Source organism: Scleropages formosus, chromosome 11 (genome assembly GCF_900964775.1).
Source record: "Scleropages formosus chromosome 11, fSclFor1.1, whole genome shotgun sequence".
NCBI classification, from domain to species: domain Eukaryota; kingdom Metazoa; phylum Chordata; class Actinopteri; order Osteoglossiformes; family Osteoglossidae; genus Scleropages; species Scleropages formosus.
In genome coordinates, this window is record NC_041816.1 from 9,161,489 (window position 1) to 9,189,168 (window position 27,680).

Sequence of the window (27,680 nt, forward strand, 5' to 3'; positions counted from 1 at the left end):
AGATACTAGCAGAGAAAGTGAAGATGAAGACATCAAAACAACCAGAATGCTAACAATGCAACACTGACATGAAGACAGGTAGAGATAAGTAAGATACTGTTAAAGAGAATCATGTGATATCATTATGATAGAAGGAATCAAGACAGAATGGAATTTTCTGAGATGTTCCACATATCAGCATAGTCCAAAGACCATCCCTTCTGTTGATGTAAAATAAGATTATTGCTGAAATAGTCATGACCAGCTTCTAAAAAGACAGTTTGGTATTAAAATGGACCTGGTAGATGTATAAATCATAAACACACTCTTTTGAACATGGCATTTGTTTGAACGCGTCTCAGTATAAATCTGCAGTTGAATATTGCAGTTCCCTATTAGTAAAATATAATAATGTGTGCACTGCTCTGTGAAATTCGAAATTAGGTACGAAAATAAAGAACATATTTTGGGTGACTTGCACAATATTTTTATACCATTTTCCCTAGGCCCTGTAAAACCTGATGCTTCACATTCTATATTTTAAAAATGTCACTAACACTTCATAACAAAATACTGCTTATATAATTGTGCTGTAGGCTTATCCAATTAATTTGTATAGTATTGTTGGAATTAAGCAGCTTCTTTCAAAGCAGATGCCAAGAATATTTTTCATGTAGTTACAGTGTACAGTATCTTTATTATTTAATAAGTTTCACAGCCCATATTTTCCATGTTCACCATACTAAAAAAGAATCCACATGAGATTGCCTAGATGAACTGTAGTTTGATTTTGGGGTTACTCAGCTGAACACGCCACAATGTTTAGCTAAGAGCTGCAGAGTTTCTGCATATTTGTCATACAAGTGTAAAAAGTTAATCAGGCTGAATGCTCTCTTGCTTGCCAATTAGCTGCTGTTCATCTTGGGAGAACCTGCAGCTAAAAACCCTTTAATCATTTCACTGTATCCCATTCATATCTCTGTATGTAGCTGGTGGCATGAATTTGTTCATGTAGGGAGAGCAGGAGAGAAGCACTCAGAGTGTCACAGCCAAGGTAAAGGTCCTTCAGTTTTGTATGCAGCTTAGCCTCCTCAATGACTTATATTGGAGTCAGGACTGGGCCATTATTGTTACATGGGAGGGAAATATAGTGGGAAAGACTTAAGCATGAGGGTCACCGCAGTCCGTTCCAGAAAAGTGCCCACCTCAGCTGAAGATGCTCATTTAGGTGAAATGGGGACATTTAAGCAGGCGAGGAAGAAGCCTGAAGCCATAACCCAGGTCTTTCACTCCAAATAGAGGACAGGTCTGTACCATCTGCCCATTGTAATTGAATGGCTCAGGTCCCATGGAGCAGGCTGGTGGGGGTGGGGTAGTACAACATAGCCCATTGAGCAGATCCTGGTAGGCGGTTTGCATTGGGGGTTCAGGACCTACTTCACACAATAAAAGTCTCCACTTTTTAAGCACAGCCTGGTGAGCGTCTGCAGCAGGGCGAATGGCCTGTGTGGTTAGGTGAATGATGAATCCACAATCAGAAAGGTCAGCTGCTGTCCTGTGGCATTCTGTACAAGTGGACAGGTTGGGACAGAAATCCTAGTCCCATGTGCAGTCCTATACTTGTGTTTCTGACACATTCATGTCTAATGAGTTTCTGACATTTTTCTTCTTTTCTTCATTTTTCTTGATATAGGCAGTTCTCAGATAGTGTCTGTATAGGATAATAAACATGGTAATGTATCTAGATTTTATAGACATGGCTGGAGACTTTACTGAAATTTAATTGATAAAGAAAGTTTTTAAAAATTGTAAAAATTTAGCAGAGAAAGTTCCCAGAAGTTCAGAGTCAGAATGACATCACGGTATTAGAAGAATGACATCAGAACAGAAGAGGGCCTCCTTGAGGTGCAGGGTGGGGCAGGGGGGCTGTATGTCTCTGCATGTCGCTGTCCTTGCACTCCGCTCTAATTGGGAACTTGGACCCCTGGCACTTTCGCAACAAACAAGCTCTTCTGAAGAGGCTCCTCTTTGGTTTGCTCTTTCTTGTTCCCATTGCCTGGCTTCCAAAGGCAGCCTGTTTGTTGCCATTAGCCTCTGAGCGCCGCATTACATTCTCATCTATTTGCTGACAATAAGGGCAGCGAAACGTTAATCCTGCCCAACTTAGCAGAATTTTGACTTCCTCTAACCTCGGCAGCCGGTGCCGTTCTACCTCGCCGTTTGATGTCCTGGGATTTATGGACCTCGCTCTTGATTCATTCCATCCCTGCAACCCTGCAACCTCGTTTACCCCCACGCACACATCTACCCCTCTGGTCTCCCACAGAAGAATGTGCAGGTTTGAAACTGGTCTCCTGAGTTTTACTCAGGTTTAATTCAAAGACTTTTTGTAACTGCCGTTTTAATGGCTGTTCCACACTCAGATATTCTCTGTCACAAGAAATTTCAAATAAGACACAGGCATGCGAGGCAACAGTTTTTTCCAAGCTCATCTTAAAAGTGCGCTCTTTGTGTGTGCGTGTGTGTCTGTGTGTGCGTGTGCGTGCTCGCATATGTGTGGGTGTGGGTGTAGAGCGGTATGCGCTCATCGAGGGGGGTGTGCAGCTGGCCGGCGATAGAGGCTCCCACAATCCGGCTCTGTCCCTGGCGGGCGCTCTGCTCTCGGCTCTGTACACAGCGTAGCTGAAAGAGAATGACAGAGGAGCTGCAGTGACACTGGGGATCCGCAACTTTTAATGAACACACTGTGCTCGCTGGGGGTGGATGGGGGGCCAGCCCAGTTTGACAGAAGAAACGGATAGCTTGGAAAAAGTCACAAAAAAGTAGACGGGGAAAAAAAAGAACTTTGGCAGCACACAGTTAAAACCAGAATTTTTGGTGTTCAGTTCTTCAGTTGCTTAAGCTGATCTGTTCCAAGAACATCTTGCATTGTTAAGGCCCAAGTATCGGTGTCGTTGTTTAAGCACCCAGAGGAGGCAATGTGAGGCACTACAGAAAGGGGGTGCTCTAATGTGCTGTGCTGACCAATAAACAGGTACGGTGGTACGATGAGGGAAGTGTCCTAAAGGTAGAGTAACATGCCTGTTGAGAAATAGGAGAAAGTACCCAGTGACTGGAGCTACGGTGCTAGGTGAGGCAGGTCCATAGCAGAGCTCCTCCAGCATAAAGTGGCTGGATTAGCACTGGGGTGATAACACCCTCACTCAGACTTTCTGCTAGGACTTAGTCCATATCTGCCGTAGCGCTGATGATGCACAGCAGAGGGAGCAGGATGTGCAGACGCCGCAGAAATCTTGAACAGAAAGAGGCACATTATTGTTTGTTGCTTATATATCATTTTCTTTTCCCCACAGACTGCCACTAGATTTAAAATATGTATTATGAAAGGTCAAAGAACGTTACACAATTAATTCAATCAAAATTATATTGGCACTAAAAACATAAGTTGTGACAGTCACTCCTTCAAGAAGATCATTGATAGAAAAAAGAGAGCGTGAAATTCCATTTGTATGGTCGGTTTCAGTTGACATTATGCTGGTTACAGTAAACCAACATTGTGAAAAAATGCTTCCCTATTATTATTATCATTATTATTATTACAAAGCATGCTTTACTTAACACCATTATCCAGCATATTAGTATGAATACCAAAGGAATGATTCCTTGTTATTTTCTACACTGCTAGCAAGAGTTTGACATCTGTTATGCAGGTAGAGAAGATACAGTAGATTCTGTGGCATGCAGGTCCATGGAGGAGAAGTACAGGAGAAAGCACGCAACAGAAATAAAAACATGTAACCAAAAAAGAAAACTAATTCTGCTATTAGCCTGTATATAGATGCCATATTTTGTCCATTGTTTTGTTGTTCCATGCTTGATGTCTGTTGACAGTGCTTGAACAAACAAGGACTTATGATTTGCTTTTTTCCAGTAAGTTTTTTTTTTTTTTTTTCTTTAAAAATTGTCAGTACTGGAACAGATCACACAATGGTATAGCCACGTAAAAATTTATTTGAAGTGTTTCCATTCAACACCATATTTTTTATATGTATTTTTCACATTTTTCTGTAGCAATAGGTAATTTTAACTGAACAGTTGCTAGTTAAATAATTCACACAATGTGTGTGCTGCACTGTTTTGTGAATTTTTATTTATTCAACAATTTTGTTAGTTATAAAAACTGAAAGTGGCCAGTGCTTGATGTACCATCCATTTACGATTCCAAGGACACCTTTATTAACATGATTAATTAAGGGGAATGTTTTATGGAATATTTGGTATTTTTGTATTATATTTGAGTATTTTCTTGGAGGGAACCAGGGGGCAGTACACTGGTTACCATTTACTTCAATATGACTACAGGAATCCACTGTGACAACATGTGCCCCCAAGGATGCTGGGGACCCAACTGCTCCATGTCCTGCACCTGTGAGAATGGGGGTTCCTGCTCCCCTGAAGACGGCACTTGTGTGTGCGCCCCTGGATACCGTGGAACATCCTGCCGCCGCAGTAAGACACCACACTTGTTTCACATTCAGCACCTGTTCATGAGCTTCTCACTCAGGGAAACATTTTTGCGTTTTGTCCTCACATCCTCCAAGCCTCACCAGCTTTAGAAAAGGGTCATTTGAATGGATTACTGCTGTGAAGCTGCCCGTGTTTACTCCAGTGTCTACAATAAGAGATCGGCTGGAACGATGCCCCCCCCCCCGGTCCGTACGCTGCCTTCTGATTGGAGTGCATGCTGGAAAGATGGATTGTTCCTACACCATTCGCCATTTAGACAATTATCTTAATGACAAGAGCCTATTGCAGGAAGATTCAGGTCAACCAACACAATACTGTTTCACCACTTAAAGCAACACCAATTAAAGCACAATTAAGAGTTTAACAAAGAGAAATGATCAGAAAGTAGGCATTAGGAACTGGAATGAGTGGCAGAAAAGAAATGACTCAACGTGTTGGTGCATTGTGGGAAAATTAGCAGCCCGGAATGGTAATGGACTGTTCGTTCTTGTCGATATTTCTGACTCATAGCACTTTGCAGATTGTTTTCTTTGCAGTGAAATTGGATGTTAGAAGAAATCTAGAACTTAAGACTGACACTTTTTTTCTGTCTTCTCCTGCTCTTATTTTCCACTTTGATTATATTTCTCCCACATCTGTTGATCATCCATGCCACATCCTCTGCGTACCAGTCTGCTCCCCAGGGTTCTACGGACACCGCTGCAGCCAGTCGTGCCCACAGTGTGTCCACAGCAGCGGACCATGTCACCACATCACTGGCCACTGCGAGTGTCTGCCTGGCTTCTTTGGCCCACTGTGCAACCAAGGCAAGCTCCCCCGATCCATTTTCCACATCCCTGTTTATTCCTGAGGCCCTGAGCCTTATCACAGTGCCCCTTACTGAATTTTCTTATCTCAGCCAAGGTGCTCCTAACCTATGATGGTAAAGAAGTAAAGGTGAGGGGAAGTTGCCTAGAGGATATTAGAGTGTGCTGGGTGTTTAGAAGCTTCTGTAGGACTGCATTTGTGCAGCCATCCAGCCGTCACGTACGCACTCCCTCCAAACTGAATTGATGTGCAGCCTTAGTTACTGGAGCATACTGATAAAGTGGGATGAATAACATTAATGTTGACATTCTGACAAATAGCTTTCACAGAGAATCTGAATTTTTGCCGAGAATTTCCTTTTAGAAAAAGACAAACATGAAATGTGATAAGTCCAGTATTATCATTTGCTGTTTCTTGTACATTGTTATAAATAATCATACACACAACTCAGACACATTTATATATACACATACTGTACATAGTCACATATACAGTACATGTTAAGTAATATTTGTCCAAACATGAAACTTGTTCCTGGGGCTAACATAACATGCTCTAAATAATTTTATCAAAATATGTTCTGTCAGTCCCATCTATACGCTGCAAAGCTGTGACAGAAAAGCAGTCCACTGGCAAAGTGTACTTTCCAGAGAGAACTTTTTTAGTTAATGTAGTTCAAGGTGTGTTGTTAGAGTGACCATTGACTTGGCAGCATACCTAAAACTGGACTCCAATCCAGAGTAGAGGACAGAGACCTCCAGATTAAATATAGATATTACTTTTCATAATAATTAACTTATCTCTTCATGAATTAGAAAAAGGCAGTGTGCATGTATAAAATTCCCTTTCATGGCTTTGAAAGTTATCTTACAAATAAAAATTACACATCTTAAAAAGAAGACTTGGTGGGAGGGGATGCTAATTTGTCTGAATTGTAATAACTAAGAAAAGGGACTGCTGGGGGAAAGCAATGCCCGTCCTACATACCTCCTCAATAGAGCTGGCATTTTCAGTGTCCCCTGTACCTTTTGCAGCCACTCATTCATAGAATGTTAATGAACTTATTCCAAAGACAATTTTCTGGAAACCAACAGCATGAGGAAAAATCCAAACTCAGTTGTTAATAACAACCAACTGTGGTGAAGTAAAAAGTAGTTTCAGTAATTGTAAAGACTTCCTAAAGTGTAATAGGTAAAAGGAGAGAAACTAAAGGTCTTTTTTTGCATTTTCATTGTAGTAAAAGAAAAAACTGCTTTTATTTTCTTGTGAGTTTGAGTATTTTTTTAATCACTTCTTTGTCTTTAGTGCTTAATAATGGACCACTCCAAATTTCAATTTGTTGTAATCCTGTCGTTCAGAGAGAAGAAATGGCCTTCTGGAATTTTAATTTGAAATAAAATTTTTAGTTGAAGAGAATGTCAGAGTGCATTGAAATATTCATTTTATTAAAAATGTACAGAAGCTCTATTTTAATTCCTTCACATATTAAGCCGTTCCTGTCCATGCTGCATCGACGCAGCAGGGCATTGATCTTTGGAGAAAGTGCTTCCTCAGCTTCCTCTGAAGACAGACCCACCTTTAAGGGGCGCCATCCCACAAACCCTTTTGCACCATGACTCCAGTGTGGCCCATGTGTGACAAGGGTCCAAGCCTGTTTATGCAAATGCTAAAATGCTAGACTGGACAGACTGGTGATAAGGTTGCCTACGTACGTCTGAAAAGGCATGACAAGAGCAGCTCTGGAAAGGGGCTGCTGTTTCTGTATCTGTATGTGTGTGTGTGTAAGCATGAGAGAGTCTTACTGGCTCACCAGTGTGCAGTGTATTGAATGACTACTGACTCAATCATCATCATCATCATCATCATCATTATTATCATTAGTAGTAGAATTCTTTCTTATTATTATTATTATTATTATTATTATTATTAGTAGTAGTAGTAGTAGTAGTAGTAGTAGTATTAACAACAATAGTAATAATAATGATGATAATAATAATAATAATAATAATAATAAGCATTTTAACATTAGCCCTCCCAGCTTAGTTGTAGTCACGGAATCGGGCTCATGTGCCATTATGGAAGCATAACACCCATGCCAGCTCAAAGGGGTTTACACCAACACACACTTATTCTAAGGTGGTTGCTATGAAACACCTGCTTCTTCTGGGCTGCAGGTTTCACTGGGTGACACAGCAGGCTCTGAGGAGAGCACTGTTCACCCGAATGCAGTGATAGCCCTGCAGGCTCCCAGCTGTGTCTGTGTGTATGTGTGTGTTCTCTGTACTGACTCCTGGCTGTCACAGTGTGTCCCAGTGGCAGGCATGGCAAGGGCTGTGAGGAGGTGTGCCTCTGCACCAACAACGGCACCTGCAACCCCATTGATGGCTCCTGTCAGTGCTTCCCAGGTTGGATTGGCATCGACTGCTCCCAGGGTAGGCACCCCTCACCTCGCACGTCACTCCTATGCACTTCTACCTCCCACCTCCCGCTCCATCCTGCTGCTCCATCTACCTGGATGAGGAATGACTTTGCAGCCTCTCAGCATTCTCTCACTTCAGTCGCTTCTGTGGACATGTTTGTTTTGGCACAATCTGCAAGCAAGCACGCATGAAGTAAATACACAAGTCAATTAAGTAACAATGCACTCACTCTAATTGCACACCAGAGCCAAGAGCAGAGCCTTCAATCAGAGCTCCGCCCGCTCTCTACTGCTCACAAATTACACCGGAGTACCAACAATTTTTTTCTTCCCAAACTGAAGAAAACAAAGAAGACAAGAATAGCGTATGACCCAGCGTGTGTTGCTGTTTTTGTTTCACTAAGGGGTCTTTGTGAGAACTGAAGCATAGTACGCTAAATCTGAAGACTGGATAACGCAAGGAGTTTGAAGTGGTTGATGGGCAGTGTGCGTAGAATGAATGGAGCTGTTGTGTTGTGGGTTACACTGGGGAGAGAATCTGGGTTAGGACCACAGCTGTTCCATTTCTCGATGAAATGGCCAGCGTAACACAGAGGAGGTTATACGACAGCTATAGCGCACTTCTCCCTGGGAGCTGGTGTGTGGCTGCAGAGCTTCCTGCTGGCAGGTGACGTGCTCAGTGTGACGAACAGTGGTTAAGGACACCAACTTCTAACCCAAGCATTGCAAGGTCAGGTATCTAGTGGAATGCAGCTGTTTTACCTTTGAGCAGCATACATACTATAAATTATACCAGTGTAAAATATACTGTATGTATGCTGTATAGCCAACTGTATGAAAGGATGAAATTGCAGTAAAATTGCTATAGAAATTTAACGGCCTGTGAAATGATGGTTTAGATTACAGCAATTGCTTCAGCAACGCCATATATCATAGACTGAAGGCAAGGCCTCAGGAACAGCTTTAACCTGGTGTCCAGCATGGTGACCACAAAGTTGTGGCAGTATTCACAATAATTTGTAAAACTGCTAGAGTTCTGCAGCAATCTGTAAAAGCTCAGTACATGCAGAGTAGTCAAATGATTTTACTGAAGTGTACTCTTCAATCAAGTGAAATACAACTTTTGAAAAAATATTAAAATGCTCACGGCATCATCGGGGGGAAAAACTCAGTCTCACTGATTAAAAACCAAGAAATAACTATAAGCAAGAATTTAGATTTTAAAATGTCAATAAATGTAGTGTTCACTTAATTATGATGAAATAGAACTTCCACAATTCCTTCATACCGAATAATCAAAGCAATGTCTGTACCCATATGGGAAAATGCAGAGTGCGTGTGTGCGCTCACGGAAGAAGACCTTTGCTTTATGAATGTCTCTGACGTCTGCAGCCTGTCCCCATGGCTACTGGGGTCCTGACTGCCTCCACATGTGTAACTGCCACAATGGAGCCCTGTGCAGCGCCTACGATGGGGAGTGCAAATGCAGCCCTGGCTGGACTGGACTCTACTGCACGCAGCGTGAGTCTCTCACACTCTTTCCAGGCCTGGCACACAGCGCAACCTGCTGGCAGCCTAGGGAGTCTACAGCCAAGATTGGATTGGATTGGATTTTTTATTTCAGCACTCAGTGCATGTTTGTTTGGAAATATGATAGAAATAGGATTTTGTGTAAAAATAAATAGGCCTGCATACATGTCCATAAACACGTATGTGAAGCAGTGTGTTTTAAACACAGTCACACATCCATGGGTCCATTGCAGTAGCTTCAGAATTCAGGCAGTCTTGTACAGTGCATTCTTGTAAATTCCCAAAGAATGAACTTATTTATTGTTCCCAAATGCATTTTTTCTATCATTTTGTCATTTCCCTTGCAGTACATACAGTTGGAAGTAAGAATTTTTCCTTTTATTAGGATGATGACTTTATGCTGTGGCGTGAATGCTTGTGTCCACATAGCTTTTCGCATCAGTGCTCTGTGTCTGCGCATGCCTGACTGTGCTGCGACAGCTGTGTGAGTGTAATGAACGATGCCATGGTGTGGTGTGAGCTCTGCGATGCGCTGGCTGCGTGCAACTGTGTGCCACAAGCGTAAGGCGAGCACTGAGCTCTGGCTCTTTCCCACTCCCAGCTGATGGGTTTGGCAGTTCTGCTCTCTCTGGTGCTGCTGTGACACTTCCTGTGACTCTTGTATCTCCACTGTCTCTCCCAGACTGCCCTGCAGGGTTTTTTGGCAAGGACTGTGCAGAGGTGTGCCGATGCCAGAACGGTGGCGACTGCGACCACATAAGTGGTCAGTGTGCATGCCGGACGGGCTTCATAGGGAACAACTGTGAGCAGAGTGAGTCTCACTGATGGTTTCTGTGTCCCAAGGAAATGCTAGCTCAGTGCTAAGCTTCACTTGAACAGTACTTCAGTCATATGTAGAAACAGCCTTGTCAACCTTCTTCCTGTTTGTTGACTCTCTTTCTTTTGCAAATGTTCTTATCCAAAATTTACTTATACACATTTACTGGCGCAATTTGGGTTTCAGAAGCCTAAAGGTTAGCAGAGATGGGACAGCTGGTAGCATTGTGGTTAGACATCCTCCCTTTGGATCAAAAGGTTGCAGCTTTGAATCCCACCTCCTGTTGTAGTACCCTTAAGCAAGGTATTTACCCTCAATAGCTCCAGTAAAATTACTCAGCTGTATAAATTGGTAAATAATTGTAACTGACTTAAAATTTTAAGTCGCTTTTGAGGAAAGTGTCAGCTAAATTAATAAATAAATGTATATGTAATGATATATGTAAATAAATGTAAATGTAAAGATAGACTTGTAACCTGAAGTTTCCTGGCTCAAAGGCCTGTGTCCTTAACTACCTGGTTCCCTCCATCTACCCTCACCTCCCTCCCAAGCAATGGCAATACCAGATAAGTTAGTGCTTTCTCAGCGCTAAAGGTGTGAAGCCTTTGAGGATCTCCAAGCATTATTTGACTGATATGTGACTACAGTCTTACCCCCATTGCTCAGCATGTGCCTGATCACCTGTCTCTTGTATGCAGAGTGTCCTTCTGGAACATTTGGATATGGATGCCAGCAGCTCTGTGAGTGCATGAACAATGCCACCTGCGACTACGTAACGGGCACCTGTTACTGCAGCCCAGGCTACAAGGGCATCCGATGTGATCAGGGTGAGCCACAAAGCATGTTGGGAGACACTGGTCCCCTGCAAATCAGTTCCACGGTTCTTCAGTAGCCACCATATTATTACGTGTGCAGAATTTAGGCTCTCTGAGATAATCTCACCTCCTTCTGCCAGCGGCTCTAATGATGGAGGAGCTGAACCCCTACACCAAGATCAGCCCAGCGATGGCGTCAGAACGACATTCAGCAGGAGCTGTGATGGGCATTATCTTCCTGCTCCTCATCATCATGGCAATGCTCGCTCTGTTTGTGTGGTATCGGCAGAGGCAGCGGGAGAAGGGCAACGACATGCCCAGCGTGTCCTACACCCCGGCGCTGCACCTCACCAGTACTGACTACTCCCTCTCCGGTGAGCCGCCTCGCCACCCCACTCCAGCCTGCCTCCGGGGCAGTTTGCCACACACAGTACCTCAGAGGGTAGATCACATCCTCTCAGGAAGCTAACAAGTAACAGGAAGCTATGAAAATCATCCCTGGTTTTTATACATCGGAGTTGAAGAATTTCCTGTCAATAAATATTTAACTTGTCTGTAATGAAAGATGATTATATAAATGTGAATGTAATAGTATAACCTACTTAGCATCCCAATCAGGGTGTACCCTGCCTAGCCTAGCGTCCCATGCTTGTGGGATAGGCTCTGGACCACTGTGACCCTGCTTTGGGACGAGTAGTTATCAATAGTGAGTGCGAGAGACAGAGTTTATTCAGCTGACAGATTCTACATCACCCAAAAGCTGCTTAACCCTTTAAAAGCATGTCATGTAGTGCAGAATATAGTATATCAGAAAAGGTAACCAGGTGCAATTTCCATAATACATTCAATTAAGCAGTTTACCTCACGCAATGTATTGTCTGTTTTGTTTTGTTTGTATGCAGGAATGTGTTGTAAATCTATTCTGTATTGGACTCTGCTGTTTGCGTGGTGTTGTTCAGCTTGCACAGTACTGCTCTTCGCTCGTGCTCCTCTTTCTATCGTTCTCATACTTTAACCTCCAGCCCCGCAGCTTCCAGAAGAGTCATTAGAATTCTCCTCCCTGCGAGGTCGCCGGCCACCAGGGGGTAGCACTTCACATGAACTCTACCTTTCACTGCTCTCTATTACAGACTGCAGCAGCGCTTCGGAAGCGGCGTTTTAGTCTCTCTCTCTGAAACACCGAGGAAGCAGCGCGCGTGTGTGTACAACCCGTTTTGAAAGAGCACTGCGTCCTTCGTTGTGACGGACGCGTGTGTTAGCGAGCTGTTTTTCCTTTAAAAATACAGGTTTAACCAGGCTCTAACTGCACTTTATGGTCCAGGCTGCTAAAAGCTCCCGTAACAAAATGGTGCAAGCTTGTTTTTCTCACTTCTAGTGTATTTTTTCCATGCTATTATACAGAAGGACTGATAATGTTTGAATTGTGCGCGTCGGCGGGCGCTCGCCGACAGTGTATGTACTGGAGTGTGTCCTTGGCTTGCTGTCGTCTAGAAACTCCGCAGACCAGTGGCAGCGCTCACTCTTTCTTCAACCCCAGCTACCACACACTGGCCCAGTGTGACGCCGCGCCGCACCTCACCAACAACTTGGACGCCAAATCCACCGCGAAGGTGTGTTTTGTCCCTCAGCTTAGCTGTCCCCTGGACAAAATGACACGTAATATGACGCTGGCGCTGTAGCCTACTCAACACTCAGAGTTTGTGCAGTCTTACCACCCTCCGAGACTAAAGCACCCCACTTTATTAAAATGTATTATTGTTTTATTAGTTTTATTGTTGCCCCGGGTTATTACGCTTACGCTTCCAAACAATTTACGACGTCAGGCTAGCCTTCGACTGCGACCCTTATTGTACCCTGTCCCCCTGGTGAGCACTTAATACGAGCACGTTAAGTTCTCACGAGGGACAGGGTACGGGGTCGCAGTCACGTGGTCACAGTCGAAGGTGCGGTCGCTCTGCTATATAGCGCGTTTCGCGAATAACGCGACGAAATTTCCGAAATACGTAACTCGTGCAATCTTTTACACTGTGTGTGTGTGTGTGTGTGTGTGTGTGTGTGTGTGTGTGTAATGTGATCTGCTGTGTGTTTGTCAGCCAGGCAAAGTGATGAAGTGTAAGAAGTGCTCGCGGTTCTTGTGAAGGAAAATGTAACGCTGGAGCAGAAGTGCGATACGAAAGAATAATCATGTATTCTGTCATTATTCACTTTTTCATTTGACTGCAATACAATACTATAGTCTATAGTACAGATCTTTAGGTACTGCACAATCTTGTAATTAAATTTTAAGTTTAATTTTAAATTTTAATTTTGAGTTTTTAGTAGGTTATATAATTACAGTTAGTGTGACCTGACCCAGCACTATTTTTCCTATTGAAATTGTTGCGCAGAGTTTGCCATAAGTGACAGGAGGATGTTTATAGAAGCGCACGTGTCGCGTATAGCAGAACGGGCTGTAATATGCTGTAGGTTATGAGTGTTGGCTGTCTTTAGTGTACATTATAAACATTAAGTGTTACCTTCTTCATCTGTATTTTTTTTTTTGTTCTAGATGAAAAGCAAGAGCAGAGGCCGCGCTGGAGCCGCGGACTGGAGGGACTACTGCAACCTGAACAACCTGGGTCAGTGGGTCTCAGTATCACACAGGATTTTGAGCACCTCTGTTCCCCTACACTGCCCGCTAGTCAGTTATAACCAGTTATTTAATGGTATTTAAAAAGTTAGGGTTCTTTGCTGTCATACTTACAAATTTTATTTGAAAAGGAGTCAGCTGTGTGAATGCCTGTTTTAAGTAAAAACTGAAATGCTTTCCACTTTTTTCAATAATGATAACCTTTTAGATAAGACCTCAGAGGATCTTTCAGCAATTTGCAAACTAAAAAGGCACAAGAGGTAATAAATGGTTTAAAAAAAAAAAAAAATCATATTCCAGTGGTATTTTTGAAGAGACTTCAGTAGAGTGAGGATTGAGTGAATGTCTGTGTATGTTGTTCACATATCATTGGTCTAAATGGCTCTCCACTGTTGCAGCATTTTCTCTAAATACGTTAGCTCTGACTTTTCGTATCATAATAATAATAATAATTTAACGCCTTCCCCATGTTTGCAAGCACAGCACTGCTGCTGGACATGACACCAAGGAGACCACCAGCTATGCAAATGTCCTAGTGACCATTTACGATTACTGAAATATTCTGATGAACGGCTTTGATTATGATTGATGTTGTTGAAAGTAAATTTATTTTGGTGCTTTGAAGAAGAGGATTTCCAGTATACTATTTCCCAACAGTGATAAAGTGAAATACCTAAACTGCATACTAAACAAATTTTGACTTGGACTTAATCAGCTGGCATTGCTGTTTTTTGGGTCTGATATATGTAAATGTTAGCCAGTAGAGCACTGGTTCCCATACATTATGAAGAATGAAATGGGGAAGCTTAGATGTTCTTCTTCCTAAAAACAGCTTTATTTTAAACTGCCTAGCAACACATTACATTTTTATTTACTCATGTAGCAGATACTTTTAGATACTTTTCTCCAAAGCAATGTACAATAACTACAACATAGTATGTAGCTTACACCTTTATGCAACACGATTTACAAAGCTAGATACACTACACTAAAGTCCCTACAATCATTCACATACCTACACTGCTTTGGTGTATAACACACATACACACACTACAGGAGTTTAGTCACCCATGCCCCTAAAACACATCTTTGTTTTTTATGGGTAGAGGGGGAAAACATGAAAGCGCCACACAGATTGAGCAGCAAAGAAACACTATTTGTTGTCACCATCCCACCCAGAAAGTATATAATTTGTTGAGGGCTGTGATAACATGTACTAATGCTCTGAAGGAAAGGACAGTTAGTTGCAGTTTGTTAAAAGAATGACTTGTTAATTATGTGATAACACTTAATTTAGCACAGATAATTTTGAAGTTACACTTTTGTAATTAAGCTTGTTGTAAGTTATAACCTTAGGGTTTCCAGCAGACAGCTGACTTGAGCATGCATGAGCAATGTTTTTTCTCCATGCTTAAAACAATATAGTTCTGCATATGGTTCCACTGTCATCAGTATGGGTACTGTTGTTATAAAGGAAAAATCTTGCAACATACCCAAATTCCCATCTCCCAGCGACACACTAAAGTGAAAATAACTCCTGCATTCCAACTTCCTGTAGCCATCTGTGTTCTGGAGCAACAGTACAACACCTACATTCTAGAGCACTGCTGCACAGGTATGGTATTGAAAGTCATCCTGGTGTCAGCCGTCATTACTATCAGCATCACTTTACAGCCATTAGCCATCCCAGTGTCTCCCATTGTGTCCGCCATCTCATCTCTCATCAGACATTCCTCTTCACTGTAAGGTTCTCTATTAGTTCAACAGCTGCTGTTCATGCCACCAAAGCGCTGTGTGTACCATTTACGAGTTGAAACTTTAATGTTCAGTATGTGCACAAGTGTCATGAGAGAGGTGTATTGATAACATTAGTTAATTGAGAAAAGGATGAATTTTGACTGATGCCATCTGTCTCCCATTCAGCAATTTGTTTTGCAACTCTTTCTTTGGGTTTGCTTTCTTTCCTCATGTACATTTTTAATTATCATCCCATGTAGTTTGAGCTGTACATATCTCTCTTAAGACCCAGCCATTCGTTTGTGTCCACAGTGGAGGGTGCATTTTTCAGTGCAACTCCCAAACTGTATATACAAAAGTGGTAAGTTCCAAGACACCTCCCAGAGGGTTGGGAGAGCCAGTAGGTGGCACATTGGTTAGAGCTGCTACCTTGCACTAAAAAGACACAGGTTCAAATGCCTGCTCCTTCTGTAGTACCCTTGAGAAGGTCCTTACACTGAATTATTCTAGTAAAATTCACCCAGCTGTTAACACTGGCTAACTATTGTAATGTAGTTTAAAAAAAAAATGTAAGTTGGTTTGGAGAAAAGCATCAGCTAAATAAATACATAAAAATAAGTACATGAGAGCAAGTCTTGGGCAACTTTTCAGGAATCTTCAGAACTTTTTTGCTCCTGGGTCTCAGAAGGATATGCACTATGTTTGCATGAAGTCAGGTGTATTTGCATGACAGTGTCAAATTGGAATTGGCCTTCCCATTTCCTCATCCCTCTCTAATGATAAATAACTGCAATAGAGGCCTATAAAGGCAGGTCAGTTACAGTGATGCACAGCCTAAATCCCAGTTAAGCCTCTGTATGGGCTGGTAGCTGACTCTCTCTGGCCTCTTCCTTGAACATATTTCAAAAGCTGCTAATGAGGAGCTGAAGCTAAAAACAAAGCTGCATTCTGCAGTACTTAGACACAATGACATGCTGCAAGCTTGTGCTGACATGCAGTGTGGAAGAGATGGAATGCATTTAAATTGTATTTGAGTGTGAAAGTGGCCAGACGTTGTATAAAAACACTGTAACACTATAGTGCAGTTGCAGTGGATGATAACATGGGTGGTCCTAGCATTCATTACAGTGATGACCATGTTAATGCTGAAGATGCTCTCTGGTCACCTGTGTTTGTCTCTCTCCACAGGGACTCACCTGAAGATGTGGACAATGTTTATCTCCTCTCTCTTCCCAACTGTCTGTGTTCCCCCAGCAGTTTTCACCTTGAGATCCTTGTTTGCTGCTCTTGAATCCAGGACTCAAAAATTTAACTGTCTGTGTTCAGTGCCAGCTTTGCTTTTCTTTAATAATGCATTGGTTTTATCTTTCAAAGGCCATTTGAGCTCACCCCCCTTTCTAAATGCACTTACAGGAAGAAGTCTCATCTCCAGCACATAAGGTTGGGCCTCTGGATCAAGGCCACTGGCAGACAGACTGCTGTGTGTTCATTGTTGTTTTTCTTGCAGGGTTTTGGCACATGTGTAAAGGCATCTTTTTATCTTTAATTTTGATCTCTACAAATCTGACAGTTTTGTGATATGTCTGATCAGGATTCGCCTTAACTGAAAGGAGAATATTTCTGCAGAATACTATAGAAGTCACTGTGCAGTAGTTTTCATGGTACACTGGCACACATTTGTACTTCTTACTGCCTCTTCCTAGAGTGTGGTTTCAGGTTTTTTCTCCCTTGCCTTATGACATGCTACAGCTCACAGCAGACTTAGCACAAACACACTGCAGTTCACCAGGTGCACAGTGCCCCACCATACACCCCAGACACACCAGAGCTCATCACATGCACCACTGCTCACTGCAAAACTCACTACAGCTTGTCTCTGAACTGCAGTTCTCTTTTGCCAGATTACATGAAGGGCTCCATGTGCAGCTCAAGCACCTGTTCTCTGAACAGTGAGAACCCATACGCCACCATCAAAGACCCCCCCAGTGGCACCTGCAAGCACACTGAGAGCAGCTATGTGGAGATGAAGTCCCCAGCACGCCATGAGCTGCCCTGCTGCTCCTCTGCTGCTGCCGGATCTGTGGCCAACAGGAACGTGTATGACGTGGGTGAGTACAGCCATCTGGGACATAGGACCTCAAGATTTAGATCCCTGTGTTACCATCCGTCCTGTTTCCAAGATTGATTGGTTTCTTGCTCTTGTTCTCCCCAGAGCCTACAGTGAGCATTCTGCAGGGAGCCAATGGAATAGCGACCGGTTTTTCCCAGAACCCTTACGACCTTCCACGCAATAGCCACATCCCCAGCCACTATGACCTGCTGCCCATGCGCCACAGCCCCACCCACACCTCACCTCCTACTGAGAGCCCGCCTGACTCCCTGCTATAGAAGGCAGCTCAGCCTGCTCCTTTGGACTCCTTTGAGTCTCTGCTCAAAAGGAACACGGTTGCTGTCTGACATGGACAGGATCGTCCTGCTGTATACTCTCTTTCTGACTGCTGCATGATGTGTAAAGACTAGGTTCTGTACCTAGACTGCGGGGTAACAGCCTACAAACTCAAACTGAATACCTGTGCCGCCCTCTTTCTCCAGGTTGCTGTCTTCGTTTGCAGGAAACTCTGTGGAAGGACATTCTCAGGGCTGGACTCCTGTTTCCATTTCCCACTGATTTCTCATCACAGAGGCAGAGATGCATCTCTGGTGTGTGGAAGCAGCTAAGGGGAGGGATGCACTCTACCCTGTGGTGGCCAAGAATAACAGACTTACTGGAACACAGTCCTGGGTGGATTAATGTGGAGCAGCCCTTCCATGGACTTTATCTCCTGGTGTCCACTTCTACTGCATCCCAATGCAATCAGGTTTTTACTAAATGGGTGTTAAATTATTAGCCACAATGTTTGTATCCTACAAGCATCAGATGTGTACAGTTAAGTCCTGGAACTGGAAAATCTTTACACAAAGCCCATCTTGATTTCATGTCACTCTTAGAATCAGGTGCCATCATAGGTGGCCTCTGAACCCGAGGTGTTCTTCTGTGTTCCTCACAGCTCAGTGGAGAACCTTTCGTGTGCATTTACAACCCCTCTCTGGCATCTGGACCCCTTTCTTCTAGAACAAACCCCAGTGTCTTGGGATAAAGCATGATTTAATGATAGCAATGATTGTATTCATTGATTAAAAATGCACATAGGTGTTAATTTTTGTTGGATTTTGTTCATTGTTTACATATGCATTTTTTTATTTTTATACATTGTACTTAAACTCTTTTAGTGTTAGTGGAGTCTTTAAAAAAAAAAAAAAAAAGCATGGCCAAATTATGAATACTCAGTGTAGTTTACTTAAAACATTACTCAGAGAGGTCCTCTGCACACATTGGCTAATGGAAATTTAAGTATTTTCCAGTCTACTTAAAAGAAATTGAAATAAAGGCCACAGGTTGAGTTCAAGTACGGGTTTAAGTTTGTGGTGGCTTATTTTTTTATATTTCAGTATTTGTAAATAGTGGTTGCATAGGTGCTAGTCTATGAACCCCCTCACTATGAATATAAACTTCTTAAAAAAAAAAGTCACAATGGAGGACAGTTGGTTATTGCAATGAAGTATTGTGTGCATTTATAATTAGAAATTCCCATAATTATTCAGAGTATATTGACATTTCTGTTGTTGAATATGATGGCAGAATAAACCTTGATTTGGAGCAACAGGTTTTCTTCCTACAGCAATAACAATCTTTCAAAGAAACCAGAACACAATACCATCAGTGCTGGGAGAGCTCATAGGACACTGATTTCCCCCACATCTATAACCCAAATGAGTGAGGATTCTGTCAAATTAAGAAAATACTAAATGCAGTAGCTCAGGATAGTATTTTTTTGTAACTCAAGGGTGTTTACTACTGACTCCAAGGATGCAAGTTTTGTTAATCTCAGCCACAAGTACCTTAAGCATTGTGTCCACTCAACTTGTAACACCTGAGATCCTGTTCCTTGTCATTGTTGATTATCTTATTTGCATTTCTCAACCAGATTTAACTTTTAGAGTACAATTAGATAACCTTAAAATTGACACAAGATGTGGAATGGAAGCATAAGAAGCATTAACTGCTGACTTGGACATGAACCCTACGAAAAGTGACTACTGGGTCACTGCAGACATGGACTTTGTAGCAGCTAGACACAGCTCCTGCTCAGTGTGCTGAATGTGCTGAGCTTTACATTGCTTCTGTGGGCTGATCTACCAAAAGAATGTGAGGCTGGTTTCTTGTAAGGACCTGTCTGACACACACTTTGGACACAGCCTCAACATGTCATGCCAGTTTGCATAAAGGAATGTATGCACAGGGAAAAGGTTGTAAGGGACAGCATGTTTTAGTGATACAAGTAATCAGTAATTGACATCAAGCAAGATTTCATTTTAGCTATCAATAGCTGTTTAAATTAGTAAGTTGCTTAGCAGCTGAAATACATCTAAATAAATTGGTGCCTCAATTTACATGGGTGGGGATAGGAAGAGAAACAAAGAAAATGTACAGCCACATTATCCAATCAAGTGTTCCATCAATACACCTGACAGAAAGCAGGGTTTTTATGATATTCATGAGCAAATGGAGAAGTAAGGTGCTACTGTACAAGAACAGTAACCCTTCGGTGAAGTGCTCATATGCTGTCTGATAGCCTACAAGTAGCCTGTGGATTAGGAGTGGGCCTGCACAATAATAGGTGCAAGAAAGCAAGGAAAGATGGCTAATTCAAAATCGCTTGTCTGCTAAGGGTGTCTTACTGCACTTCAGTATGAAAAACACGAATGTACTCAAACAGTCCAAGTGATTTTATAGCACCCACCACATTCAGAAGCCGTTTCCAAGGTCAGACAGTGCGAGGTATCGAATGTCAGCACACGAGCCCCACCGCTAAAAGGCACAACATGTGACATTCCAGTGCATTCCAAGGCACCATGAGAGAAACTACCACTACTCCTGGCAAGATGAGTACAGACAAGTGCATGACAGCACAAAGCACTTCCATTTTTGGTTAACGTGCAGTCAAGTACAGTCTCATTTAAACAGCACATCAGACCTCATCCAAATGAAGTTCACACAACCAAGATTTTCTGAAACACAAAACTGATATATGTAACACATGATTGACCAAAAAAGTTGCAAGTTGATTTGCATTTTTTAAAAGAAAAAAAAATTATCTATTATTATACATATAAATCATTGGCAAGCTTACCACAGCAGCAAAAGCTTGGCCTTTCCTCTAAATTGTGACCCAGATAGCTCTGTCCTCCAGGCCACTCACCTGTGAGCCTGTCCCCACTGCAGTCTTTACTAAATGAGGGAACTGGAGAGCAGGATTTGCGCAGCTGCCAACACACCATCAGATGTTCTGGCAGCACTGCATCTTTGGCTTGTTCTCCGTGGGCTGCACTTGGATTGATACCACATTATTGCTAGGTGACATCTCGTTTTCCCGGCGGTCTGACATCTGTTTCTGGGACACAGTGCGGTAGATTTCTGCATAGAAAGTGCAGGGAGATGCCTCACAGCAATGTATTTGGTACAACAAGATAAATCTTGACTTGCCGACCTGAATTCATACACTCCTAACTGTGGAACACTGGTTCCAAGGTGTGGGACTGCACAACTGAATATGATCATAGCACTTAAGTGAGTTTCATAAATTTCCCCCTCTTCCCTTTTGTACATAGTATGGACACATAAGTAATTTCTAGAAAACTTCAAAAATAAGGCTAGAACTGTGCGGTATCCCCATCAAGCTCTCTTACCTGTCAGGATGGTACGAAAGGCTGTCTCAACATTAGTGGAATCCAAAGCTGATGTCTCAAGGAAAGACAAACCATTCTTCTCTGAAAACGGGCACAGAAATGAGAAACAAAAAGCAAGTTCTGTATCAGAGCAGGCCACTAAATGCGATCCAGTTTCCTTGCATAAAATTCTATCCCATTATAGTCATACCACTTTGTATTAGCGAAAGGTTGCAGTCTTTAAAGAAAGACATAGTCTGGATGTAAGCCTGCTGTAAGTGAGAGGTTCTGACCTGCAAAGGCCCGCGCCTCGTCAGTTGGCACAGCTCTCAAGTGTCGCAGGTCACTCTTGTTGCCCACCAACATGATGACGATGTTGCTGTCGGCGTGGTCTCGCAGCTCCTTCAGCCAGCGCTCCACGTTCTCGTAGGTTAGGTGTTTGGCAATGTCGTACACCAGGAGTGCCCCCACTGCCCCCCTGTAATACCTGCACAGGAGATCACAGCACACTCATTGAAAGATGTGACATAAAATATATGCAAGACAGAGTACAGTTACATGTGCACTTATTTTTATGTACCTGATGCTGCATAGATTGCACAATGGTTATTAATATTTACTTCCTGTTGATTATTGGTGCCCCAGTAGCACACAGTCAAAGCAAGCAGCTGCAGAAATATTTATAAACCTTATTTATCCTGATATGACTAGTGGACAGATCTCATAACTGCAAACACTTAAAAATTTCACATGAAAAGTGCAAAAGGAACGGCGCTACTAATATCAAGGCAGTTCATCAGTGGAAATCCAAATGATCTAAATCAAGTTTCAACTAAACACAAGACAGCACACATTTGTAGACATTGTATAATTTGCTATATTATGAAACAACATATGGGAAATCCCACCTTGGAGGGACGTTTGTGACCTCAGCTGTTTTCTAGTGATAGCGAGCACTGTTAAAAGCCCAGAATGAGACCTGGCCCAAAGACTCACGCTGAGGTAATCGCCCGGTAGCGCTCCTGCCCTGCTGTGTCCCAGATCTGGGCCTTAACGGTCTTTCCATCCACTTGGATGCTGCGAGTTGCAAACTCCACTCCAATGGTGCTCTTGCTCTCCAAGTTGAACTCATTGCGGGTAAAGCGGGACAGCAGGTTACTTTTTCCCACACCTGAGTCTCCAATTAATACAACTGCCACATTGAGAGGTGAAAGGTTAAAGAAGAGAGAGAAGGTTAGAAAGTTAGTCAAACCAACAACAGGACAATGTTTCAAGAACATGAGAATATAATGTATACTGACTGAAGGACTTTCTATACTTCAGCCTAAATTCCATCTATTGCTGTACCGTTTGGCTTTGAACCTTCTGTTTGATTGCAATGGAAACACCACACATTTGCAGCTCTGTGTGTCAAGTATGGATTTCTAAAGTCAATTTTAAACTTCCCTCTAAACACAATGTATAGAATCGCTTGTCCCGAGCAGGCCAGGGCCTAACCCAGCAACACAGGGCGAAGGGCTGCAGGGGGAGGGGACACACCCAGGACGGGACGCCAGTCCATTGCAGGGCACCTAAAGCAGGACTCGAACCATAGGCCCACCACAGAGCAGGACCCGGCCAAACCCACTGTGCTACTCCCACCCAACAAGCTAAATGAGTCTCTTATTGTTTTCAGTCATGGAAATATTTCAAAGAATCTGACACATTCCCCATCAACAGTCGGTTTCTGAGAACAGAGAGATCAATTTCCTCTTCTCTGTACTTTCTAAAGAATTTGTTGTGACTACTTTTTGTAGTGTAATCTGGACAATACTGAAGATGTTTTCAGACTTGTGCACTATTTAATTTTAGTTAACCTCTTCTGAAGGTGACACTATACTTTCAGAGATGCACTATATCTTTCTAAAACAGCCTCTGGAAACCCTTAAATTTCATTACAAGTTTCTTCATTTGCGAACTTAGAGTGTCTGTCATGCAACTTGTTGATTCTAAGATTTCCTAAAACACTTTTCCTCACTTATTCCTTAACATGGAGTGAAATGAACACTGGCCTAAGGCTGTTTCCAGTTGAAAGCACAGAACAGTCTAACATGATGCAAACAAGCACAGCAAGATTAATTCAATCTACAGCACTCACAAGGTACCACTTTTGCAATATGTTTCTGAATATGAACCCAGAAGTGAATAGAAGATGACATCCTCCAATGTCACACACTCCAACAGCTTCAGCAGTTCAGAAACCCTGATGTGCCTTGAAAAACACATAGGTGTCATTCTGTATTATTGGTGAAGGACCCAATAATGCAGAAATAATGTCTACAGTGGAACCAAGAGCAAATAAAACTAAATTTAAAAGCCTTCTAAAATCTGAGTAACAGAATGATGGTGGATATTTTGACAGGTCTTCCAACCTCTGGCATCAAACTTTTCCTGCCGATACAAAACGTCACTGTATGAGTTGCACCAAAGAGTCGCACATCTCATCTCTACCCATTGACTGTCTGTAGCTGCCCACATCAAGTTTAAGACTCTGACTATGGCCAAAAAAAACCACAAACGTAACTCCTCCCTGACAGCTGCAGGACTTCATCACTCACTACACCCCTGCCAGACTGCCATGCTCCTCCACCTCTGGCTGCTGGCTGTTCAGTCTCACAAGAAATGAAAAACTAAAAGTCCACTGCTTCTCAGTCTTGGCGTGTGGTGGAACAAACTCACTCTGTCACTCAGAACTGCTGAATCCCTTCCAGTATTTCAAAACGCATCTATTTCTAAAAGAAACAGGCTGTCTTGGGATTTAGCTCCTGCTAAATAAACCAGTCCACCACTCATTAGAGTGATGGGAGCATTCATTAGCCTTCTGTAAACTTTTCTTTATGGACTAAGCAGCACCAAGTAAATTCAAAAAAAGGAAATTGCACAAAAACACAACCAACCACAGAACAACGTTTATGAATATGCCCAGCTTTGCAAATTATTACATTTGTATTTAGGCCCACTCCTAATCAGGATCCATCCCAATGCAAGACAAGAAGTGCACCTGCTGAATCCTAGTAGTGTCCCAGACGAGGAGAGTCCCGTGCGTATCTCTGTCTGTGTGTCTGGTAACGCGTTTACCTTTGAACAGGTAGTCGCATTCCTCATCCCTGGTCCCCATATTCTCCAGACGAAATCTTAAAATGGGTAAAATAAATAAATAAATAAAACCGCTGTCTTATTTCATAGAGCAACCGAGAATGATCAAACAAACTCGCCAAGGCGTTCCTCTCTCTAACAGCTCAAAAAGGAGGCGCGGGATCCCGGTGACGAAGCGAGCGCGTACTTCCGGGATCACAAACACAGACATTCCAGGCAGAAAAAGAAGAACGCCGATTTGTAAACGACATAAGACAAGAAAATCACGTTGACATTGCGGCATCGCGCAGTTTATCGCGATACGTTACATATGACATGAGCGAAATAAAATTTTGTTGGAAATTGAATAAAGTTGCGGCGGTTTTGGGTTGTCCTCATAGCGAAAAAATTTACGCATCAATCAGAAACTTGAACGTTTAAATTATAAGTCTAACTCGAACGATTATTCCAGATAATAATGATAATTAAAACCCCTGCGTTCGGTGAGAAAACCTAAATGGTTCCATGGTGTAATGGTTAGCACTCTGGACTCTGAATCCAGCGATCCGAGTTCAAATCTCGGTGGAACCTACTGTTTTTTTTCCCTTCGTCTCAAGAGTTACATTTATTTCTAAGAAAATTTGTATCTACAATGTATCTTTTGGTGAATCATGGAGGATCGCTATTTAAATTAAAAAAAATCTCCTAGTAGCAAATAAAAATCCCTCCATCGGAAATCTTGAACAATGCAGTGTTTTACAATAAGTAATGTAACAAGTTACTTTTTTTTAAAAAGAAATATGTGCTCTTTTTCTGTATTTTCATGGCGAATTCGGCCATAAGAAGACGCAGAAGAATGTACACGGCATGTACGACGGGGACGCAGTGGATACAGGACACACACCGGCAACACAAGACAAGTGCTTTAAACTCATTCGTTCGTTCAGCTCTCCAGCATATTCATTCTGTAGAGTAAGAAATCGTAACAGCAGTTGTAGAAATTATATTTTTAAATGTGCTTTGCCAGAACAACTATGCGTACATACTTTGCTTAAGATCTCTATATATAGCGCCGACAGTTACCGGGACTTGAAAACACAACCTTCAGGGACAGGGTACAAGTCTCTCCTCAAGCTGTGCGCTTCATCTGATCTGTAGACGAAAAGATAAGGGAAGAGCTGTGCCCAACTGGAACAACACGCCGGCACTCACTTTGGTTTTGGCCTTTTGCGTTTGCTATAAACACCATTGTTTTTTTCAGTACGTATGTGTAACACAGACTGTGAAACTCTGGGTTTGTCCTCAGGGAAACCTCCGCTCGGCACAGAAATGGGCACAAACAGGAAAATGCGTTGATATTTTGGATAAACCGTTATGCAGATACACGTGTGATGCCCAGTTCATCATGGGTGGAAAGTAACAAACTTTGACTGTGCTTTAGTCTCAAAGTCTCTCTTTCTGTTGATCTAATGCACACATTGTATTTCCTGTAAGATGTACGTCGCTTCGGGGAAAAGCGTCTGCTAAACGAGTAAACGTAAATGTAAGAACGCAAGCAGTGAATTATTCCACCACGCGTCTCATGAAAAAAGCCTTCAGCCTCCCTCTACATACCTGAAAATGAGTTAATGGCTGCATTCGGTGTCCAGGAGGGCCAGAAGGAGCCCCACTGTGGAGAGCAGCTCTTGAGGAGCACTTTTCGCTCAGATGACGAGGGAGAATTTGAGTGTGACACACAGCAGGTGCTAGAAGTCTCTGCTGATGGATGTCGCATTTACACCGGTAAAGCCGAGGACTTCACATCAGAGGCAAGTGCCACAAGCAGAGAGATGGAAATGTAGTGGTTTTACCAACAATATAAATACAAGTACAACATAAATATAAATACAATATAAAAATAAGGCAGAAAATGGAGAGCACACACATGTAATCAGCATTATTCTTTATATTTTTATACAAACAGAAATGAAGGCAAGGCAGCAGTTAAAAACAATTACACATTATTCTCAACACAACAGACCAAAAGTTTTCTTTTAAAGAGAAGAACTTTTGAATTTAACAGCGAGGTATATAAAAATAAAAGGCACTGCAACAAGGAAGGAACCCTCTCTTATGTAACTGTTCATATGACAAACAAAGGATTTGGAAAAAACCCAGTGAAACTCACAAATACTTCTGGATGAAATATGGGAAATGTGGGAAAACTGTTCAAAGACATCATTCTTAAATATTTAGGACCCACACTACATGTCAGTTTTGTTGAACGCCCAGTCACACACTTATACTTACTGATAAAAATATTTTAAAAGGGCCCAACACATGGACCACAGAAATATGCAAAAAGGTTAAGATCATTTAAATGACAGACAACAATTATGCAGTGCTGCACAGAAACAGCTTTTAACTAAAATCCAGCTTCAAGGATTTTACCTGAGCTCAACTGCTCAACCTGTTCATAACTGTCAAGTTTCGAACACACAGCTACGTGGTGAATGATCACAGGCCGTCCTAAGACATAAAACATTTATAGCACAACACTGGAAAACGACATTTAAAATAGCCTAATAAAAAAACACTGAACACCTCTAAACACTATTGAAAATAGGAAATTGTAATGTGAAAAGCATAAAGACCAAAAATTACAGTCACTAAAAAGAAGCACCAACACCTGGATACATGTCACAGGTTTCAGTACTGATGACAGAGTGCAATTTCTAACACTTAAAACAGCAGTCAGCATACATATATGCAAATGAGAAAAGTAGCTTTGTATTTGGTGGCTTGTTTCCTGATACAGCTACTGCACTATGTCCAGAGCTCTATAAAAATATCTGCACACCACTGCTAATGGCAAATTTATGGCTAAACTCAAGAGCCTTTGCAAACTAGTTAACATTTTGAACCAAAACCATTAACTGCGTGACTAGGTATACAATTTTACATAAAACAAATCGTAATTATGCAAGACAGCAGAAATTCTGGACATTAACATGCAAAGATTTAACACACAAGCCCTTTTCAACAGTGATTTTATTAAATGAGAAGCTTAAAAACACTGGAGATGCTGTTTAAACATCAATTTTTCATAACACTTAGTAAAGCAAATGGTGCCAGAATGCCAAATTTTTTCTGTTGTTGCCCATGTGAGTTCACTGGGTTCATTTCAGATGAATGCAATCCCTCCCATTGATGCAAGCCTGCAGAAGCCATGTGAAATAGGCCAGTAACACCAGGGCTGCCTTACCCCCGTGCTTGAAGTAGTAGATGGATAAACAATGTTGACTTTTCATGCACAAAAGAGATATTTTCCAGACTCATTTTAAAAATTTCACCAGAGTTTTTCCAGAGAGCCACGAGATTTCTGTAACACTTGCTTATTGCATTTCAATCTGACATCTGTTAGTGGCTTCAAGGGCAGATTATGGGCAACCTTTGAGAAACCCCACTGCACACTTTGATCTCTAAATCCTACCTAGTGTCTCACAGAAAAGAATAAATAAAACACCAAACACAACTAAATGTTTCAAAAAAATTTGGCAA

The 27,680-nt window shown here is 42.1% G+C and overlaps 2 protein-coding genes and 1 non-coding gene across 4 annotated transcripts in view; 2 read left to right on the top strand and 1 right to left on the bottom strand.

Annotated features, from left to right (window-relative positions):
- Positions 1-17,664, top strand: part of megf11 (multiple EGF-like-domains 11) — a 91,512-nt gene extending 73,848 nt beyond the window's left edge. The window contains exons 15-25 of the mRNA XM_018739600.2: positions 4,342-4,488; positions 5,178-5,312; positions 7,617-7,745; positions 9,125-9,253; positions 9,945-10,073; positions 10,778-10,906; positions 11,035-11,268; positions 12,386-12,504; positions 13,443-13,512; positions 17,162-17,368; positions 17,473-17,664. Of these exons, the coding sequence (XP_018595116.2) occupies positions 4,342-4,488; positions 5,178-5,312; positions 7,617-7,745; positions 9,125-9,253; positions 9,945-10,073; positions 10,778-10,906; positions 11,035-11,268; positions 12,386-12,504; positions 13,443-13,512; positions 17,162-17,368; positions 17,473-17,648 (1,604 nt within the window). The 3' untranslated portion in view covers positions 17,649-17,664. The remainder of the gene's footprint in view (positions 1-4,341; positions 4,489-5,177; positions 5,313-7,616; positions 7,746-9,124; positions 9,254-9,944; positions 10,074-10,777; positions 10,907-11,034; positions 11,269-12,385; positions 12,505-13,442; positions 13,513-17,161; positions 17,369-17,472) is intronic.
- Positions 17,665-20,497: 2,833 nt separating this feature from the next.
- Positions 20,498-25,837, bottom strand: rab11a (RAB11a, member RAS oncogene family). Of its 2 annotated transcripts, XM_018739599.2 has the most exons (6): positions 25,755-25,837; positions 24,144-24,199; positions 22,023-22,218; positions 21,320-21,513; positions 21,048-21,128; positions 20,498-20,775 (listed from the first exon to the last, which is right to left on the bottom strand). In XM_018739599.2, exons 2-6 carry the CDS (start codon positions 24,181-24,183, stop codon positions 20,639-20,641), a joined length of 648 nt encoding a protein of 215 aa, XP_018595115.1. In that variant the 5' UTR covers positions 24,184-24,199; positions 25,755-25,837; the 3' UTR covers positions 20,498-20,638. The 2 variants fall into 2 exon arrangements, with proteins under 2 accessions (XP_018595115.1, XP_018595114.1); XM_018739598.2 differs by lacking the exon at positions 25,755-25,837 and having other exon boundaries at positions 24,144-24,377.
- trnaq-cug (transfer RNA glutamine (anticodon CUG)) lies at positions 24,660-24,731 on the top strand. Its single transcript has one exon. It is a non-coding gene; the product is annotated as a tRNA-Gln (tRNA).
- Positions 25,838-27,680: the final 1,843 nt, after the last annotated feature.